Source organism: Leptosomus discolor, chromosome 1 (genome assembly GCF_034619465.1).
Source record: "Leptosomus discolor isolate bLepDis1 chromosome 1, bLepDis1.hap2, whole genome shotgun sequence".
Lineage (NCBI taxonomy): Eukaryota > Metazoa > Chordata > Aves > Leptosomiformes > Leptosomidae > Leptosomus > Leptosomus discolor.
This window is the reverse complement of record NC_141391.1, coordinates 191,945,172-191,964,121: the sequence shown is the minus strand read 5'-3', so window position 1 is coordinate 191,964,121 and position 18,950 is coordinate 191,945,172. Positions and strand designations below refer to the sequence as shown.

Below are 18,950 nucleotides of genomic sequence, written 5' to 3'. Positions count from 1 at the left end.
CAGCCTGCACCAGAGCTCAGTCAAGAAGAAGTTCAGCTTCTGGTACTTTGTAGCATCTCTCCACAGAGAAAGCAGGCACAGAACGTCTTGGCCTTCACTTTGCGCTGGCAGACGCGGACGTGACCTTTTCTCCAGTTTGTTCCTAACCTGCTCTGTGCCACTGGTTGTCAGTGAGAGGGGACAGTTCCCGGCTGGTGAAGCAGCAGAACGAACTTCAGCATTGGCATCTGGCGTAACAGGAGTTGACAGCAGTTACAATGGGGTGGGGGGTGAGGGGGTAAAGTGAAGTCCAGTCACTTCCTTCAAAGTCCATCTCCAGCGTCACTGTGGGGACACTCTTGATGATCTCAGAGAGGCCATGGCAGTCGGGGGGAGGCTCCTGCAGCCCGGAAAACAGGAAATGTCCATCCCGTCTCCAAGAAGGGCAAGACAGAGGAGCCTGGGAACCATCACGGAGTTCTCGCATGGCAGGCTTGGAGCAATCAGCGGGCATCTACTGAGAGCTCCCACGGGCCCTGCCTGCCCCAGCTGGGCTCTGACCCCACCCGCGCCTCGTCCTGGCACCCTGGCCATGCGCCGAGGGAAAAACCAGGAGCCGGCGCTCGGCGGCCACACGGCCCCAGTGACTCCCCCAGGGCACGCCGGGCCTGTAGCTGCCCTGGCGCCTCCTGCCCGGACCCGTCATCGCAGCCTGGCGCCTGAGGAGGGGAAGGCGACATCACTCACCGTTCGACACCGCTGACAACCGCTGCAGAGGCAGGCCGGGACCTGGCCTTAATGGCGCGTCCCCGGGCACCCCTTGGTACCCACGGCCCCGCTAATGCCCCCGCGCATGCGCGGGCTCGCCCGCCCTCCCTCCCCTTGCGGCGGGCGGAGCGGGCCGATACCCTGCGGTCGCCGTCCTACGGCGCCTGCGCGAGGCTCGCGGTCGTGTGGGAGGCGGCGGTCCTGCGGGCTGGCGCGGCCGCCGGGCGAGAGAGCTCCGGCCCTCGGGCTACCGGCGGTTCGCTCCGCAGCAGCCGGACGTACCGGGCCGAAGGCGCTGCCGGGAGCTCCGCTCCCCTGTGCCTCCTCGGGCCCGACACAGGCCGCCGGCTGCCTCCCGCCGCCGCTCCCCTGGGGCGGGACCGTGCCCGCGCCCCCGCCGCGGGATGAAGAGGATCTTCGGGTTCGGGAGGAAGAGAAAGGGGCAGCCGCCGTCCGGCGGCGCCTCCCTGCCCTGCCCCGCCGGTGCCTACGAGCTCCGGCAGAAGGACCTGGGCAAGCTGCACCGTGCGGCAGCCGGCGGCGACCTGGCGCAGGTGCGGCAGGGGCTGAAGAAGTACGGCATCGACGGGCGGGACAAGGCCGAGCGGTAAGGGGGGGCAGCGCCGGCGGGGTGGGAGGTGCCGGCAGCCCCGGTGCAGCTGCGGCCCCCGGCAGCTCAGCGACGCTGGGGGCAAACGGCGGCGTCGCTGGGAGGAGCGGCAGGGCTGGCTCCGCAGCCCGGGGTGGGGGTGGGAGTGGGAGTCAGGCTTGTGCTGCCAGAAGCCCTTGAATTCGGCCTCGCATCCAGTTGTCGTCTTACCCCTTTCGCCCCGGCCTCCTTAGTGCCCCCGTTCCCCGGGTCGTATTTCCTTGCCTGGGGGCGCGGGAGTGGAAGGGAGCGGGCAGCAGCCTGACAAAGGTGGGCTGCGGAAGGAGCCTCGCGTTGTTCTCCAGCCGCGCTTGGAAGACGGAGTGCGATCGCGTGTATCTCTGGGCATCTCTGGGGGCTCAGCCTGCAGGTTTAGTCGTTGAGCTGAGGAAGCTGCACTGCCTCAGCGGGGAGTAACTTAAGGAGAGGTAAGCACTGCAGTTAGGAAGGAGTTATAGTGCGGGATAAACATGTTGCTTGTTGATGCTGCGTGCACAATTGCCTGATGTGCCTCATGTAACTGTGATGCGGCAACCAAAGCAACAGTCTGATTTTAAGTGGCAGCTACTTAGTTGTTTGCTCTGGGGCTTTGGTGCAGCTAATCAGTACCTTGGATCTGAAGATCTGGGCAGCAACTTGCAGGAGAAGCTGCTGCTTCTGGCAGATGTTATTCGGTGTGGTTTTGAGTCAAGCACATCAATTACTTGGCAATTTTACCTTAAGGAGAAGCCCTGGGCTGCGGTGTCGCTCCTAGTAATCCATCGTAAGCATAAGGGAAATGTAAGGGAATCTGCTGAAGTTTTTGGGTCTTGTATGTGTAACCCTTTAATGCCTTTTCTGAAAAGATTGAGTCAAAACCTTCATGACATTCTGAAGAGATAGCTTCAGAGTAGCTCAGCTTCCTAGGTTGCCTATCCTGAAGACCAGACTTTTGCCAATCAGCTAGCTTATTACTCTGAAAACACCTAAACCAGCTGATTTGTAGAAGAAGCAAGGAAGAGCACACAGTAAATATGCACTTTAGTAATGTGGGTTGTGTGCCTGAGTGTTGCCGGTCAGTGTTTATGCAGCTGGAGATGGGGATGCTGTTTAAGGTGGATTGAGTGCCTTTTGTGCATAGTGCAGCTGCCTGAGTGAAGGTGCCCAATGGAAAGTATGGAAATAGCTGCCGAATGTTTCTCTTTTTTTTCTTCTTACAACCTTCTCTTTCACTGTGGCTGATTCATTCAGTCATGAGGTCTTAGCAGACCCTGGTATGAAGTTTGGCTGGTTTTTGCATTTTCAGTTCATCCTGTCTAGAAAATCTGTTTCCTCTGGAAAGGTTTCCTTCTGTGTGTGATGCTATTATCAGTGTTATAACTGGATGAATAAAGTAACACACTGTAAAAAAACCCAAAACAACAAACAAGCGACAAGGCAGTGTGTGTAAGATGGAGCACTGTGATGGTTTTGGCGTGACAAGGCCCAGTGCTGAACAGCTTACCTGAGAGGGATTCAGTATCCAGAGTCCACCTGCTTGCTGCGGCCACCATACACTATAGCAGCCATGAGGGTTGCATGCCTACCTACACCCTCTTAGTGCTTGTGGGTGTGATTGTGTGTTATGAGTGACCACCAGAGGCAGTTGTGTGTTAGAGGTTTGTTGTGTCCTCCAGGGGCTGGAAGAGTCAACATCATTGGAAATAGAGGTGAAGACTAGGAAAAGGGGGAAGTAATGGCTAAAATGTGTGCATTGTAGGAATATCTTGGTTCTGTTCCTCAGGATTTCAAAAAGCAAAATCCTTCCCCAAGGATGTGGCAGGTATCACACCTACAGGCTCCTTCCATAAAGTGGGTCCTGTAGCCCATGGGACCTCCCAAAAATGCACTTGAACAGCATGAGTTAGGAGCAGGCAGCTTTTCAGAGGTGATCTAGCAAAGCCTTCAGCCTTGCTGAAAAAGATGGGCAAAACTCAGCACGGAGTTGGAAGCACTGTAGGCATGATGCCAGCTAGTTGTGAATGCTGGGTCAAAGCTAATCGCTAAGAGATTTACCCTGTCAGCTGCCTGTCAGGGTGAACTCTAGAGCTTTACGTTGCTTAGCTTGTAGGTGCTGGGTTGTTGGCTCAAGTGCTGTTGGAAGCGCGTGCTGCCAACCTGCTGTTTCCCTGTGGTCTCTCAGTGGGGTGATTTTGCAGCTGCTCAGGCATCAGCAGTTCTGCTCTACCCCATGGGTGATCAGCGTAGGATTGCAGCAGCAGGAGGAACAGAGTCTGGGTAGGGTCCCCAGGTCTGGGTTTGGTGTTACTGGAGGCCTATTGTGGGGACAGGCAACTGTGTGAATGCACTGATGTTCTCTGCAAGCCTGTTCCCTGAAGTGGATCTTCTGTGGAGCTCAGCAGGCCCTGCTCCAAGCAGAGCCATCTCCTTTCTGTTGGCAAACTGAGAGGATTGGTTGAGGAGGGCAGCAACAAGTTCGCAGGTTTTCTGAAGGCTTTTCTGTTTGCGAAGCTGATAGTGACTTCTTCAGGCTGTTCGGGTTTCCTACTGTTTTTAGTAGCAGCTTTTAAATGATCGCAGACTTCTTCATAACCAGTCCCGGTTAGCTTTCAGATAATCTCAGTCAGTCAGTTCTTCAGAGATGAAGGATCCTGCATACTTACATGGGAATTTCTCAGAAAGTGGTGGTAATTGCTCTTGAGGGACTCTTCTATTGATGCTTCAGTCTTTTCCCCATCTGTAGCAAGACATTACAAGTTCTTTGAAGTTTTGTGTTTTTCTTGTCCTCATCCTTGTTGCCATGGAGAAGGCTCATCAGCTGCCCTGTAATAAGAAGTATCTGCATTACAAATTGCTGTGTTACTGCATCATGTGCCACTGCATTTGTGTACCTCTCCCTTTCCATTCCCACCTATCCAGTGAGCTGCTGTGCACCTGTCTTATCAGCAAGGTACCAAAACAACTGCAAGGTTAGTTGAGCTTTCCTAAATGCAGAGAAGGACCTACCCACAGTGCTGCAGTTCCAAAGGAGTCCTGGTGTTTCCCCTCAGTTCTTGAGCAACTGCAGGATTTTTATTGTATCACTTGCAAGGGAGGAAGGTCCTGGCTGTTTTCTAGCTTGTCTCTGCTCTGTTGGGACAGGCGTCCTGCAGAGCAGCAGGCGCTTTGCCTTTTGCAGGAGTGAAGCTTGTGCTGCTTTGTGCTTTGATTTAGGGGAAGCACACGCAAGGACTTTCTGGGTGATTATGTCTTTGGGTACAAGTAGGCTGGTTAATTGACATCAGACCTAAGATGTTTAGTGGTTTGAAGAAGCCCTTTTCTTTCTGGCAAGGCTTTAACTTGGGAGGAAAAAAAAGTTTCTCGTGCTGCTCATGTATTCTGGAAAGACAGTGTTCCCTCCTTGGGCAGGACTTTCTCGATAGTAGGCTTTTTATGCCTATGGTAGTTACACAAGAAGATCAACTATTACTTTCCTGTAGTCAAGGTTAGTGTTCTGCTGTCTGCTTTGCTACATGTTATCAGAGGCACTTTGGTGCAAGTGTGTTCTTGGTTTTGCTACAGTCATAGGCAAGCTGGAGAAAAAGCAGAAATTCTGCAGGGAAACACTAATATTCTTTCTATAAAACCCAGCTGCTATGTCTCTGATACACTGGCACATGAATGATCGTAGAAGAACTTAAAGGTTTACTTGCTGTAGTTTTCAGGTTCCCAAACTTTAGTCTCTGTTGCTGTGCCATGTGTGTAGTCCTGCTGGAGGCAATGTGCAGATTCAGTTCTACAGCGAAGGCAGTGTCCCCTTACGAAGCAGATGCTGAGGAGAGTTTTTGCTAGCCAACCTCAGGCATTTGGTGTGCAACTGCTATTACTGGTAATAGAGCTTTTCTTAAGCTTGTTTTTTCAAAGTGAAACCTGTGGTCATATCCATTTGTTACAGCCTGAAATGATTAATTTAATTTTCTGTCTCTGCTAATTTATTTAATTTTTAGGACACCTCTGCACCTTGCTTGCGCAAACGGCCACGTGGATGTCGTTATATATCTAGTAGAAAACAAGTGTAAGCTAAATCTTTTTGACAATGACAACAGATCGCCACTGATGAAGGTATGTGGAATATGTTATGCTCTTGTAACTGGGGCTTATCGACTGTGTGCTAAATGATGTATGTTGCAGGATTCTTTACATTGTCCTGTGTGGAAACATGCATATTGTGATTGGCGTGGAATAGTCATATGTTAGCTGATCTTTGTGGGTGCTTTTATTTTCCAGCATCAGGAAGCTGGGGGAATTGCTACAGAGTGAAATGTCAATGCTGGAAGTTTTTCCTTTCTTGTGTGTTGTTCCCAGGCAGTACAATGCCAGCAAGAAAAATGCGTGGCTGTTCTGCTAGCGCATGGTGCTGACCCAAATCTGGCAGATGCTGACGGCAACACTGCCCTCCACCTTGCGGTCCTATCTCCTAATACATCTGTAGCAGGGCTGTTACTTGAGCATAATGCCAATATTGATGCCCAGAATAAGGTAAACGTTTATATTTGTTAAGGAAGTTCTTTCAAGAAGTTGCATTACTGTTTCTCTTGAAGGGTTTTTTTTACTTTAATTTTTAACTTCATTTATTTATCTGTCCTTTCAGGAGGGACATACTCCGCTTATTCTTGCTGTCTCCGAACATCAGGGAGAGATAGTAGAGTTTCTCCTTAAAAACGGAGCTGATGTGAATGCTCGCGATCAGTGTGAAAGGTGAGGGGTCTGTCAAAAGTCTACAGGAGTCTCTTTAGTATCCTTTAGGTTGGATTGATGAGAGGCATGGGAATGAGCTCTGAAAAAAACCAGCAACCCAGGGAGCCACACAAGAAGGTATTTCTGTATGACTTGTGAAAGCAAGTCTGCACTTGCCTGCTGTCATACCTCAGTGGGTGCTTTCCACACTGAGGATTGCAAGAAGGCATTGTCTGTGATGGCCCTTCTGGCAGGAAACGTGCCGTTACCTCGGCAGCATTGTCTCAATTCAAAAAACCATCTTCTGCGTAATAGCAGCATCGTTTGCACGTGAGCGTTGTCTATGTGGAACCTTTGTCTGAAGAGCGAACATTTAATTGTTTAGTCTCTCTCTCCAGTTTTATTGTTGGTTTTAATACTTAATGAAAACTGCTTTTTCTTGTGATCGTTCTAAAGTAATGGGGAACATACTTTTTTGAGAGCAAATAGGAATAAAAATAATTACTGTGTCTGTGTAAAAGGATCTATTTCATATCATATTTTGGATGTTTCAGAACCCCACTTATGACTGCTGCTTCTGGTGGCGAGCTTAATTTGATAAAAGTTCTTCTTCGATATGGGGCTGATGTTTCCCATAAAGACACTAATGGATGGACAGCTGAGGATTATGCTGTTATTCATGGATATTCTAGGTAAATTTTTAGCTTTATTGTTAGAAAAAGTTGTCGGTTACCAGTGTGCCTTTTGAACGTTTTTGGTAACAGCACCCAGGTTTAATGGTGTGTTGAGACCTGAAGCTGTGCTCAGTGATGTCTTGTGATACGTGTCATTCCTGTGTCTAGTGTTAATTTGGAAGCTGAGGAAAATTTCCACCCGAAATTCTCTGTTAGATTTCAAGTTTTGTTGCTAAGCTCACGTCTGCCCAATATGAACGTTAAAAAATGCCTGTATCCTGCAGTTACCCAGAGGTGGAACTTGGCAAACTGAAACGCATGTAAACCCTTTCCCCAGACCAGCACCATTGTAGTGGAGGTCAATAAGGACAAAAACCGAGAACTACCAGCCTTTTGATTCGAAGGAGTTCTAACCGATGTTCCCTTTGTGACAATTTTAAAGCAGTTTTACTCTTCTTAGGCATAGCTTTGTGCCTGTGGGTGTTCCTTCTCTAAGGTGGTTGTGTGTGCTTACAAGCTAGGCTGAAAAACATGTACCAAGCAGGAGTTAATAACCTTGTAGGTGTGAGTCTGCATCTATAGAATGAACCTGACTGTAGTGAATATTGAAGTATGTAATAGTTATGTGGTAAGTTCTGTGTGTATTACTCTTAGCGAATATAGGAGTATGTGAATCCATATGGCTCTGAGTATGTGTTGGGTGGATAAAAGTGGCTGTTAACTATTCTGTTAAATGGTATATGCCACTACGTGGTTATTTTTACCAAATATATTTCCTCTCTTTCTCTGTGTAGTCTTAGTAAAGAACTGGCAGAATACGCAGACTGGGAAGACACAGAAGCGTCTGCAGGTGGTGCACAAGGCGTCATGGCACTGAGCACTCCTCACCGGGCAGGAGCTGCTGGCTTTATGTTGGGTGCACCTGCTGTGGACAGAGGAGGTAGGATCCTTAACCATGGAGGAGCTCATGAGCAAAATCACTGTGGCCTTTTCTTTAGGTGGTTTATATTGTTAACGCTTCTTGTGTTCGCCATTGACTTTAGCGGAGGCGTCAGAGCAGCACAAGAAGTTTTGTGAACGTGCTTATTTGTTGCTAGTTGGAGGTGCTTCTTGTCAGGCTGTGAAAACAGTTGTGGTTTGTCACCTACATGTCCACTGACAGGGTTGTTGCCTTCTGCCTACAGATTGCCCATCTGTATAGGTTTTCCTAGAGAGAGAAAGAAGTGGGACAGGGAAGGAAGGAGGCAAAAGCGGTGGGGTGGTTTTATCAGGTGTGTGCTTTTACCTATGGATGACCATTCAGATTGTGGAAGTCCAATTGCAAAAGCAGTAGATTCATCCTGAGTAGATGTTCACCTTTTTGTAGTTGGGAAGCAACAGATGAGTTAGCAGGAAGATACATATCTTGTTGATTTACACTGAGTTTGTGTGTGTTTGTTTTTAATACTAACAGTTTTGCCTGCACTAAGCTCCTTTTAGTTAGTCACCTTATTTCTCAGCATCAGTTACAATTGTTTCCATACAGGTGCTGTAGAGGCATACTTAGGAAAAATTGTCTTGGAAAAGCAACTTTGTTAGCAACAGCAATGCAGTGTCTGTGCATACTGTATCCTCTTTGACAGAACTCGATTTACAATAACAATAATGCTTTTCTTCCACTTTTAGTAGTTTTATGAAATAAACTTCAAAAAATCCGTGTTACCTTGTGATCCAGAAAAACAATTCAATTGCCTTGTGATCAAAAAATTAACTCCTTCAGTGAGCTTTTGAAATGTAGTCTGTGCTTAGGAGCTCACATAGCCCTAGAGGAATCTTAGTAGGTTAATATTTTAATACAAATGACATTGTTTGTCTTTACATCTGGAGCCCTACAGTGGAAGGTTTTATTCTTTCTGCTTTCTTAAGGGTGTTATATCAGAACTATGTGGGAAATGGGCAGCAGACAGTGTTCAAACACAGTTCATTACTCCTTTTTTAAATATGTCAAGAAATATGAGAAAACATAGGATATTTGTCCTCATTGACTTTTCTCAGATATGGGAATTTAATTCAGAGCCAACTCGGGAACAGTTGCTTTGATCTAGTCAGGGATTTGCAAAGTTTCTTGATAGATTGAAGGAAGTGTTTGGTTTGTGGGGTTTTTTTGGGGTTGTTTTTGGGTTGGGTTTTTTTTTTTTTGGCAAAGGGCTTGTTACAGGTAGTTTAATAAGTAAAATGTTGCTTTCACCCAAACAGCACTCTCTGTTACTGCTTCCTGCCTGTGTAGATAACTGCTGTGGTACCACATTGTAATGGCTGACAGGCCTGGGTTATTTTAAAATATGTGGCTTGAAGAATAATATTGTGTGATTCCAAAACTGACAGACACCTAGGGAAAAATGGGTTCTTGAACCAAATAATTTGCCCCATTCCTTGAAAATCATAATACTACTAATATAAGTCCCCAGTATTATGGGAAATTTTTACTACTTCTCATTTGAAGAGACATAGTAAGTGTGAGGAGAATGTTATGTGGGTTAAAGGACTTGGGAGGAGAAAGAGCATGGTCTGTTCTCAGTCTGTTTCTAGTAGGACTTGTTTTTCTTCTGAGTAGTGTGAATCCTGTTCTCCATGTGCTCAGTCTCTTAAAAGATGACCCCAGCATGTTGGGCAAGAGAGATTAGTAGCATATAGGTAATGTTTGTTGGCGTTAATTCTGCAGTGTCTGGCTTGCACCCACAAAGCACAGGTCCTACATCACGAGAGTCCCTTTGGTATGCTGCAGTAACAGGCTTTGAAGCCTCTGTTAGAGGAGAAGCTGGGATGATCTTGAGAGACCAGAGAAACACTCGCTTTGGAATTCTTTTCTTTTTATTGCTCTTCTGTATTATTTTTCTGGGACCTTCAATGTTGTCCTTACTCCTTTTTCTGCTTTTGCACTTGTAGAATATTCTTCAAAATATTCTCCTCTAGTGAGCAAGTCAGCGTATGTAAGAAGTTGGCTCGTGCTTATTGGAATGTTTACTTTTTGTCAGAATGTGATCCTTTTTATTAATCACAGTCAGGTTTGCAGAAACCTCCCAGTGAATGGCTCCCAGCCCTGGCATATTGGATGACAGATTTTTTAGATTTGAAGTTGGGATTTCTTTGGCAAAAAATAGTAATTATGCAATTTTTCTAAAGGCAAGGATTCAGCTTTTTTTTAGCTATGGCAGTGCATATCAGTGTAGTACACCTTTAGTGTTTCCCTGAATCCCTACAGAAACTGTTGTTTTTTTCATTGTAGAGCTCTTAAAAAAGAAATTAGTGATTCAGTGTGATGTACGTCTTCTGAGGTTGGGAAAAGTTGTCCTGTATCACCTTTTAAGAAAACTGAGAAATAGAGAAGGAATGAGAAGCCATCTTGAGGTGCTTTCTTAACTCTTTCAAGTGCATGTTTTTTCATAGGAGTCCTTGTGCCACATCCGTTCCATGTATTTGTGGTAAAATCAATATAAGCAGGACTCCCTTCTGCTCCGAGACAAGTGTTGGCCTTGTCATGAAGAAATCTGGTGTCAGGTAGCCGCCATAACAGAACCACACCGTTCGTTGACTTAAAATAAAAAACTTTACTAAGTAGGATGGGAAGAGCAGGTAGATAGTGATGTATGTTCTAAAACTTCTGCTCCACAACTCACAGGCATACATACACACACAAACACGCATGCATGACACTGACACCAGTGAAGCACTGGGTTTGGTCCGACTGTAGCCTGCCTTTTAGCCCTGGGGGAACAGAGAGTTCGTTCTGACTGCTTGCCCTGTCTGTGTTCGGGCTGGTGGCATAGCTTCTGTATGTGAACTGTTCATCATGGTCAAATCAATTAAGCAGAACTCTTCTATCTTCAGACTGAGGTAGGGGAGGAGCCCTGTGTTTGCATCAGGCATCAACTGACACAGCTTTTAGGGTGAGCTGGTTTAAAGCAACAGGTTTCTGGGTTGCTTTTTTAGTGAGGGATAACAAACATGCTAAAACTGTAACTTGAGATGAGTGCGTGTAAATAACACGATGGCTGGAAGTTGCCTGGTGGTGTGAGTACCGAGAGCCAAGATTTCCTTCAAAATTCCTGGACAGTGTATCTCCAAAGTTTAGTTGTTGGCACATAAGGATTTTTGGGATGCTTAGAGGGAGGGGTTTTAAGTGTGCTGTATGTGTAAAGCACTCTACAAATATGAAGGAAGTGCATTTGCAGTCTGCTCTAGATGAGGACTAGTGAAGTTGAGGGAAATGTAAAGTTGGCGGTAAACTTTTGATAATCCATTTCAGTATTTCAAAATATTGGAATATTGGTATTTTACATGGAGCAACTAAATTAAGTGATACTGTTTGATGCTGTGCTGTGAGAGTAGAGCTCTGTAGATTGTGATTGGTTTTGTTTGAGGCACTTATAACTGTAGAGTAGGCTGATAGTCACAGTACCTTCTCCTATTGCTATAGCTTTGTTGATGTACTGCTTATGTTTTCCAAATTTCTGGGAATTCAGATTTATTCTGATGCAATTGTTTCATCTGTCCTTTCCATGCCTTGTCCTAAATGGATGTAGGAATGCAACAGTCTCCTAACCAGACATCAAGAACAGGAAAATCAAGGAAAGGTATTCTATACAGCAGCACTTCAAATATGAAACGTGTTGTGTGGTATACAAATATTATTAACGCATCTATGATGTTTATTATCCTGGAGGTCCTTTTTTGATGGTTTTGATTTTATAAAATAGATTTGAGAGCAGGCTTGGGGCACTTTTTCTTTGTTTGCATGTTTTGCATGGGTCCTTTATTATTGAATGGAGTGTTTGCTTTGTGTTGTTGGTGATAGTAATTTCTTTTTAAATATGCTCTTCTGTTACTCCAAAATGGAAATGGACTTCAATTAAAGTGTAAACAAGAAATCCCCAGAGACTGCTTTTCTAGATCCCATTTCTATGGTAGGGCATCAAGGTCTGTCTGAAAGCTAGCTGATGAACTTTATTTCTTGTCTCGCAAAGGACAATGTGACCAGGTTTTGGTCATTGCTCAAAGTTACTATACGTTGAAAGCGAAAGTTCAGATAACTTACTCGGGTGGTTTGGTTAACTATAACTGTACTAGCTGAAAATACACCTGAAGTCACCTGTCAAGAGTTTATAACAGACTGCTCCACACTGTCCACCCAGTTCTAAGGGACAGATTTTTATTCAGCTCAGGAGGTTAGCAGGTAGATTACGCTGCTGGTACGGAGTAAGTGAACAGAAAACCATGGTATGTAAAACTAATTAATATTTTTTTTAAATATGTGTTTATAATAGGAAACATTAAAAATCAGAAACTGTATTGGCATTTTATCTATTTTAGCTTCGCCTCGCACTGGAAGTTTGCTTTAGCCTCTCGGTTTTGTCTACATAACATATCTACACTGAATGTGTACACTGTACTTCATTGTCTGAAAGCTCTGCTCAGGTCAGGAGATGTACTCGCCAAAGTGCCCACAAACTCTGTCTTTAGGACAGACAAAATTTCCATGCTCAGCTGCAGTTTACTAGTATAGAGGAGGTGTCTTGAGGCGTGATACAGTTTTTTTTCTTTTCCCTCTAATGTTTTTGTCCAAGACCTGGGTTTAGTTGTCATCATGCAACTTTAAGGAAGGTCACCAATCTCCTGTTTATAAGCAACTTCATTTTGTTACGATATTCAACAAGAATTAGTTATCAAGAACTTGAGGAAAGGGAAAGAGCTACTGTGTGCAGGTTGGTTTGTTTGTTTTTTCCCTTCTGTCTTGGGAATTGAAGAGCCCTTTTATTTCATTTTAGTTGCTGATAGTTGAGAGGTTTTATCACTCTTCAGGCTGGATTCCTAGAGTTCAGTTTTCCTTAGCGCATCGGTGATGTGCTAGAGTGCACTCCCGTCAAGTTTGCAAATGGCCCTAAATTGGGGGGATCAGTAGATACACTTGAGGGCAGCACTGCCATTCAGAGGGACCTTACCAGGCTGAGTAAATGAACTGTCAGGCCTGTCTTAGAAAATTCAGCAAGGGCAAATGCCAAGTCCTGCACGTGGAAAGGAACAACCACTAGCAAGTGGTTCCTAGCAAAATGTGCTGGGACTGCCTGGCTGGGGAGCTGCTTTGCTGAGAAGGCCCAGAGGGTTTTGGCAGAGAGAGAGCTGGGCGTGAGCCAGCAGGGTGCCCTGGCAAGTGAGAAACTGTGTCCTGGGCTTTAAGAGCAGCGTAGCTAAGAGGTTGAGGAAAGTGATTGTCCACCCCTACCTGGCACTCCCTGGATTTTGTCCAGCTCGCTGGGTATAATTTGAGCCCCCAGTGCAAGAGAGCTTGGTGTTTCAGCAGTGACCCAAGTTCAGTGGAGGGCCATCAATCTGGCCAGGGGCAAGAGTACTTGCCCTTTGAGGAGAGGCTGAGAAAACTGGGCTTGTTCAGCCTAGCGAAGAGGTGACTTTGAAGGGGGCCTAGCAGCAGCTTCTGGTACATATGAGAAGATGACAAAGCCAGGTGCTGCTTGGCAGTGGTGCATGACAGGAAACAGAGATACAAGAGGCATAAATGGAAACGAGAGTTCCTAACTGGATGTGAGAAGCTTCACCATGATAAGGATGGTAAAACAGAGAGGTTGTACAGCCTTCCACCTTGGATGTGTTCAAAACCGGACTGGGTAAAGCCCTAAGCAACCTTATCTGACCTCATAGCTGAGCCCTCTTGGAGGAGGCGGTTGGCTAAGAAACTTCCTGAGGTCTCTTCTGACCTGATTTATCCTATGATCCGATGTGCAAGTTGCCTTCATAACACTGATGAAAGCTGGGAATGTAGTTGTCCTGGTTTTGGCTGGGCCAGTTAATGCCCTGGTTATGCACCTTTTGTCTGTTGAATACCCTTTTTGGTGCAGTGTAGAGAACTGCTGGCGATTCTTCTATCTGAGGATAAGCTTTAGATATTGATTATGCTTTTTGATTTTCTTTACCTTTTCAGAATAATCTGTAAATGGGTAGAGCAGATTGTATAATATTATGCTATATACTACACTTAATGTTACATAACATAGTAAAATCCCTGCATGTGATGTGTAGTCGTGTGTGTAATAGGAGTACTTTGGAGGTTCATTTACTGTCTTGCTAAACTGCCACCATTTTGATAACTGTTTGCTCTCGTAGCATATTCATGCTATGCTATTTTTTATTCATTTAGAGATGTTTTTTAAACATCTAGGTACAGGAGTGCAAAGGAGATATAACGCTGGTCTTTTGTTTGTTTTAATTCAGTGTGGCTTGAAAAAACGGTTGTTTTGGAAATGTGTTCATTCATGCTGTCTTCTGCTGAATTGACTAGCCAGAGTTTTGTTCTGTCATGACACGTTGAGTTGTCCATGTTCAATGTTTATATGTACTGGTTGAATTTTAGCATGCTAAATCTAATTTCAACATGTCAATTAATGTTTGAACAGCAATAGATGACTCTTCCCAAGGAGACTCCATAAGGTAAGACTTCCAAAATACCTAAGACTTGCCTGAGGAGCGATTTGAGAGACACAGTACTCACTTTGCTTTGCTTTTTAAGAAGCTCTGAAAAAGCGGGGAGTGATGACAGTTGGCATACTTCTGAGGAAGAAGAACTTGATTTTACTCCCAAGGTATGGTGCGTTTATAGTAAAAATAAGTGATTTGAAGGTAAGTGTTTCTCTTCTGGGATTGGAAGAAGCTGCAGTTCTAGCCAATATTGTTTTCTCCTTAGAAGCCGTCTCTGGCCTGCCAACCTTTCTTCTGCTGTGAGTTTTTCCTAAAAGGCCTGTAGCTGTGGCAGAGCATGCAGTAGATGTGTGGTTTGGGGCAAAAGAGCAATAGGTGACAAGATAAACCATGTTGTTTTATTTGTTCTTGTTCATTTGAGTCGGATTTGCAGACCTCAAAAGTTTATCAGTTATCATTATAACCTATTCTGTTCTTCTCCAAATGTTGTCATTATTTCCTGTAAATTTGGTGACAGAATCCTAACTGAAAGAAAAAGGGCATTTATTTATCAAGATCTACTGAGATCTTTCATCACCTAGTTCTCCTTTCCTCCTTGTCAGGTTCCTCAAGAGTGCTCAATGGAAGTTACTCAAATGGATTGTCTTTTTTTCTTCTGTGAGATGGCACTCCATGCTTGCATGTAATCTCACACTGCACGTTTTCCTTCTCTTTTGAATGCTCGGGTAATATTCTTTTTGGTGGCTACAAGCGCTCGTGCCTGCTGTTTTTACTAATGTTCTGAAAAATGATCAACCTCTGCAGTGATGTCTGGAGCATCTATTCTGTTGCACTGGGATTCTGCAGTGATGAGGAACCTGAGGGTGGTAGTTCAAGCCACTCTGTAATGCTGGAGATGCAAGCATGTCTAGTTTTAACATGATTTCATTTTATGGCCCAGATTTAAATAGAAATGATGCATTTTTCTGGCATGATTTTGAAATTTAGGGTTATTCTGGTAGGTATACTTGCAGGGATGAATTTATGCATTAAGTCTAGGGATCTTAATGGTTACTTGCATTGTGCACATTTGCAAGTAAGCATCCTGAAACTGCAGTCTTAAATATAGCTGAATTTTAATTAAGTAATACAAATATTAAAAACTGATTTTTAAAACTGTTGTGCATGTAAAAGTAGTTTTGGAAACAGTTTGCAGAAGGGTGCCTGCACAGTGTTTTGGGGTGAAATGCTGACTGAATTGCATATGTGAGGAGTGTGTGTGTAGGTAGTAGTGTAGGATGGAGCCAGCACCTGAACACTATCAAAAGGACAGCCTGGGCATATTTACCATTCACGTTCTGATGTGAACACAAGATATGTGTTGTTACTGGTTTTTAAAACAAACAAATTTTGGCTTAAATAAATCTTTACTTACAGAAGCTGCAGAAGCCGAACTTGACACTGTTAATGAATGCTTCCCAGCAGTTCAGGAAAACCAGTAAGCTATTTGGAAAAGATTGCATGATATACTGATTTATATGTAAAAGTAGACTTGCTAAGTAGTTTCTTTTGTAATTTCTTTTAGCTAGAGTAAATGAGAAAAGTAGCATTTTGAAAACACAGCGCTTAGTCATTTCAGAAAAAAAGAAGTCCTGTCATTGAAATGAAGATCTTAATCCCCTCCTAAGCCTTTGTCACTGGTTAAGTCCTTCCTCCATCCTGCCTGTCCCTTATCTGGCTTCTTTTCCAGACATTCCCAGATGACTCCTCTCCTGCACGTTAATCTGGTAGCATGCCTGTTGCTGTTTACGTAACTCCTTTTGTTCACATGAGTTTTTCCTGTTCCTGTGTTTTAAGATGGTGGTGATCCTAGAATTGAAAGTCCTAAGTCACCAAAGAAAAGCCTCAAAGAAAGAACCACATCAGATGTAAACCTGAACAAAGGAGAATGTGGAGAATTGCTGAATCAAGATGTCTCAGATGCAAGCAACCTGGAGGAAGAGGAGGAGGAGGAAGATGAAGAAAATGACAATGGAAGTGAGGAGGAAGGTTGTGAGGAGGAGGAGGAAGAAGAGGAGGATGAAGATCTTACTCAAGATGAGGAAGAGGAGGAGGATCTGGAAGATGAAGAAACTCAGCCTAATGACATGCTGGAGGAGGAGCAGGGGGAGAAAACAGAACCTAAAGGGGGAATTAATCCGAAATGGGAGTATTTTAGTAATGCTGTGTATGAAGGGAAAGATGGGTGTGGAACTGGAGCTGTCTGTGATGATGGTAAAATAAGTAAAGAACTTGAGGAAAAGGTGGAGGAATCTGTTGATACTCCTGTTACTTTTATAGCTGGGCGTTATGAAAGGTTGCAAGAAAATGTAACTGCCATGTCTCCGAAGATAATGAATAATGAAGTATCTTGCAAGTCAGTACCAAAACAAGCTGTCTTTCAAAACCTAAATAATTTGCAAGATACACAAGAAAGCTGGAACAGGAAAAGTGTGATTCGGGAGATGTTTCACAGAAATGCTGACTCGTGTTTTGCGGACTCTGAAATGACAGAGTGGAAAAAAGAGATACCTCAGCCTCTCTCAGATAGTTGTGGTCTTAAACAGAAAAAAACAAGCTTCGATGATAGCTTTGAAAGTAGTAATAATTCTTGGTCAGCAGCAAAAAACCCAAGACCTGAAAGTCAAAGACCGAACTCTGTCGTTTTTGAACGTGTGGGTGATCAATATCCTGAAGAAGAGCACCATGAAGAAGTCGATGATAAAGTCTGTGAAGCACTGAAACAAGGAAGTGGAAACTTGTGCTTAAATAGGCACGAAAGAAACTTAAGAGCAATGTTTCACTCGAGTGCTGAAGTAAGTACATAGGCATGATTCAATCACACGGGTATTTTCTAAGAGTAATATAGGTAAGAAAGGAATAGTAAACTGGATTTCTGTTAATACTTATTCTTCGCATATATCCATCTTTTCATCATCCTTTTTTGATACTGGAAAATGTCTTCCACCTAGCCAAAGCAATTTGATAGGTGTGAAAATAATATCGGTATTTTCCGTAATTTTTTTCTATTGGTTACAGTGGTTTTGCAGGAAAAAGAACAGGCAGTAGACTTTTTCTAGAGTCAATTAAATTTTTATAACTTGAATGTACAAATCTTGTCTGTGAAGATTTACTGCCATTTAGTAAAATTCATGGTGCGATGGCTGAAAGTGAGCAAACAAAAAGATTTGAATAAGATTGAGAGCAGGAAACTAGTGATTTTCCTTGGAGCAAAGTAGGGGAAAAGAAGGAATATGTTCCAGAATGATGTAATTTAAATGAAGCTGGAGTTAGACGGACATGAGGAGGTGCTTCTGAGGGGCTTTGCAGAACCAGGGATGAGACTTAGGACATCAGGCATTGCTGTCTACTTGTACAGATTTCCATGGAAAAACTGAAGGCCTTGTAAAACAAAGCTCAACAAGGTTTCCCTTTTGTCTTTCACAAGAAAAGTATTTTTCAAGTTGTCAATGGATGGAGAAGAACTGGTTTATGCTCTTTCCATCTGTTTTGGTCGATCTCTTACAGGAAGAATCACTTGAACGGGAAGAAGAGGAGAAGCAGGAGAAGGAAGACACTGGTGAAGAGCTACAAACTGCAGTTGTTGAAGGTGTGAAAAATTCTGTTTGCAATGACAGCCGCCAAGTCCACAGTGCTTCAAAAGACAACGCTGGTAAGAGAAATGGGTTAGCAAATACCGATCCCAGTTCTTCCTCTGAGTATTAATGCACAGTAAATGAACTAAAATGGTGACTGACTTCTGAGATAGCAAACTTTTCCCTTGCCTGTGAATCCTAGCTGGCCTCGGCGGAGAAGAAAAGCAGCTTTTGTTTCTTTTCATTCATTCTTGAAGAACCTGAAATTGTGGTGTTGGCTTCCAAACAATGCTATATGAACAAGTGCTATTCTTGCTTTTGTTGCTGTGCTTGCCCTGAAGCGATCTGAACAAAATGTGCAGATGGAAAAGAGGACTGGAGTGTCTTGTGTGTGACAGTAGCATTCCCCTTCCTGGCCCTGCTGTCAGATTGAAAAGCTGTGGTAGCTCTTGGCTGAAGCCTGGGAAAGATTTGAGTCAAGCTGAGAGAAAGCTGTTCTGTTGCAGGGCCTCACCTTGTCCAGTCGTTTTAAAGTGTAGGTCTTTCCAGTGCCACGCTTGTGTGTGCTTTACCAGCTTGATCAGAGTTGGGCACTTTGTTACACACCTCGGGTGTCAGAGCAGGAGAAGAAGGCCCCGTTCCCATTGTCTGTCTCCAGAGAGAAGCTTGGTGTGATAGATGTTACCAGAGCATATGTAGCTGCAGATGGAATGCTACACAGGGGGCCTGGCAGAACCTGCTGTATTTAACTGTTGTGCCTATACATGCTCTTCTGTGTCTATGCATTTCACCATAAGTGTGTGTTTGGCATAGTGTAAGTAGTCAGAGCCCAGGCTGGAACCAGTAGTTGCCCTCTTCTGGGGTGGGTACACTCACCGGTCTCGCAGAAATGAAGATAGTCTAATCCAGCCAGGAACCCAGTGAGGCTGAGCCTTGTGTTCGTCTGGAGGAGAGGAGATTTGGATGTTGACCTGCTGAGATAAAAATGACTTTTGTATGTTTGGGGTGTGAGCCCCTACTCTGTTTTTAAATGGCAACGCTCAGGTGTCTGGGCTTCTGGGAAGGTGCAGGGTAACAACTCTCTGTCAAGAAAGATCTTTCCTG

The 18,950-nt window shown here is 44.5% G+C and overlaps 1 protein-coding gene across 3 annotated transcripts in view; it reads left to right on the top strand.

Annotated features, from left to right (window-relative positions):
* Positions 1 to 1,151: 1,151 nt before the first annotated feature.
* LOC104342944 (uncharacterized) overlaps positions 1,152 to 18,950 on the top strand; it is a 56,621-nt gene continuing 38,822 nt past the window's right edge. Inside the window, exons 1-12 of one of the 3 annotated variants that reach the window (XM_086473155.1) lie at positions 1,152 to 1,354; positions 5,362 to 5,476; positions 5,720 to 5,893; positions 6,006 to 6,112; positions 6,646 to 6,783; positions 7,560 to 7,705; positions 11,328 to 11,378; positions 14,211 to 14,244; positions 14,324 to 14,396; positions 15,649 to 15,709; positions 16,069 to 17,066; positions 17,779 to 17,923. In XM_086473155.1, the coding sequence (XP_086329281.1) occupies positions 1,152 to 1,354; positions 5,362 to 5,476; positions 5,720 to 5,893; positions 6,006 to 6,112; positions 6,646 to 6,783; positions 7,560 to 7,705; positions 11,328 to 11,378; positions 14,211 to 14,244; positions 14,324 to 14,396; positions 15,649 to 15,709; positions 16,069 to 17,066; positions 17,779 to 17,923 (2,245 nt within the window). Of the gene's footprint in view, positions 1,355 to 5,361; positions 5,477 to 5,719; positions 5,894 to 6,005; positions 6,113 to 6,645; positions 6,784 to 7,559; positions 7,706 to 11,327; positions 11,379 to 14,210; positions 14,245 to 14,323; positions 14,397 to 15,648; positions 15,710 to 16,068; positions 17,067 to 17,778; positions 17,957 to 18,950 lie in introns of all 3 variants that reach the window. The other 2 variants (XM_086473167.1, XM_086473160.1) reach the window with 2 other exon arrangements.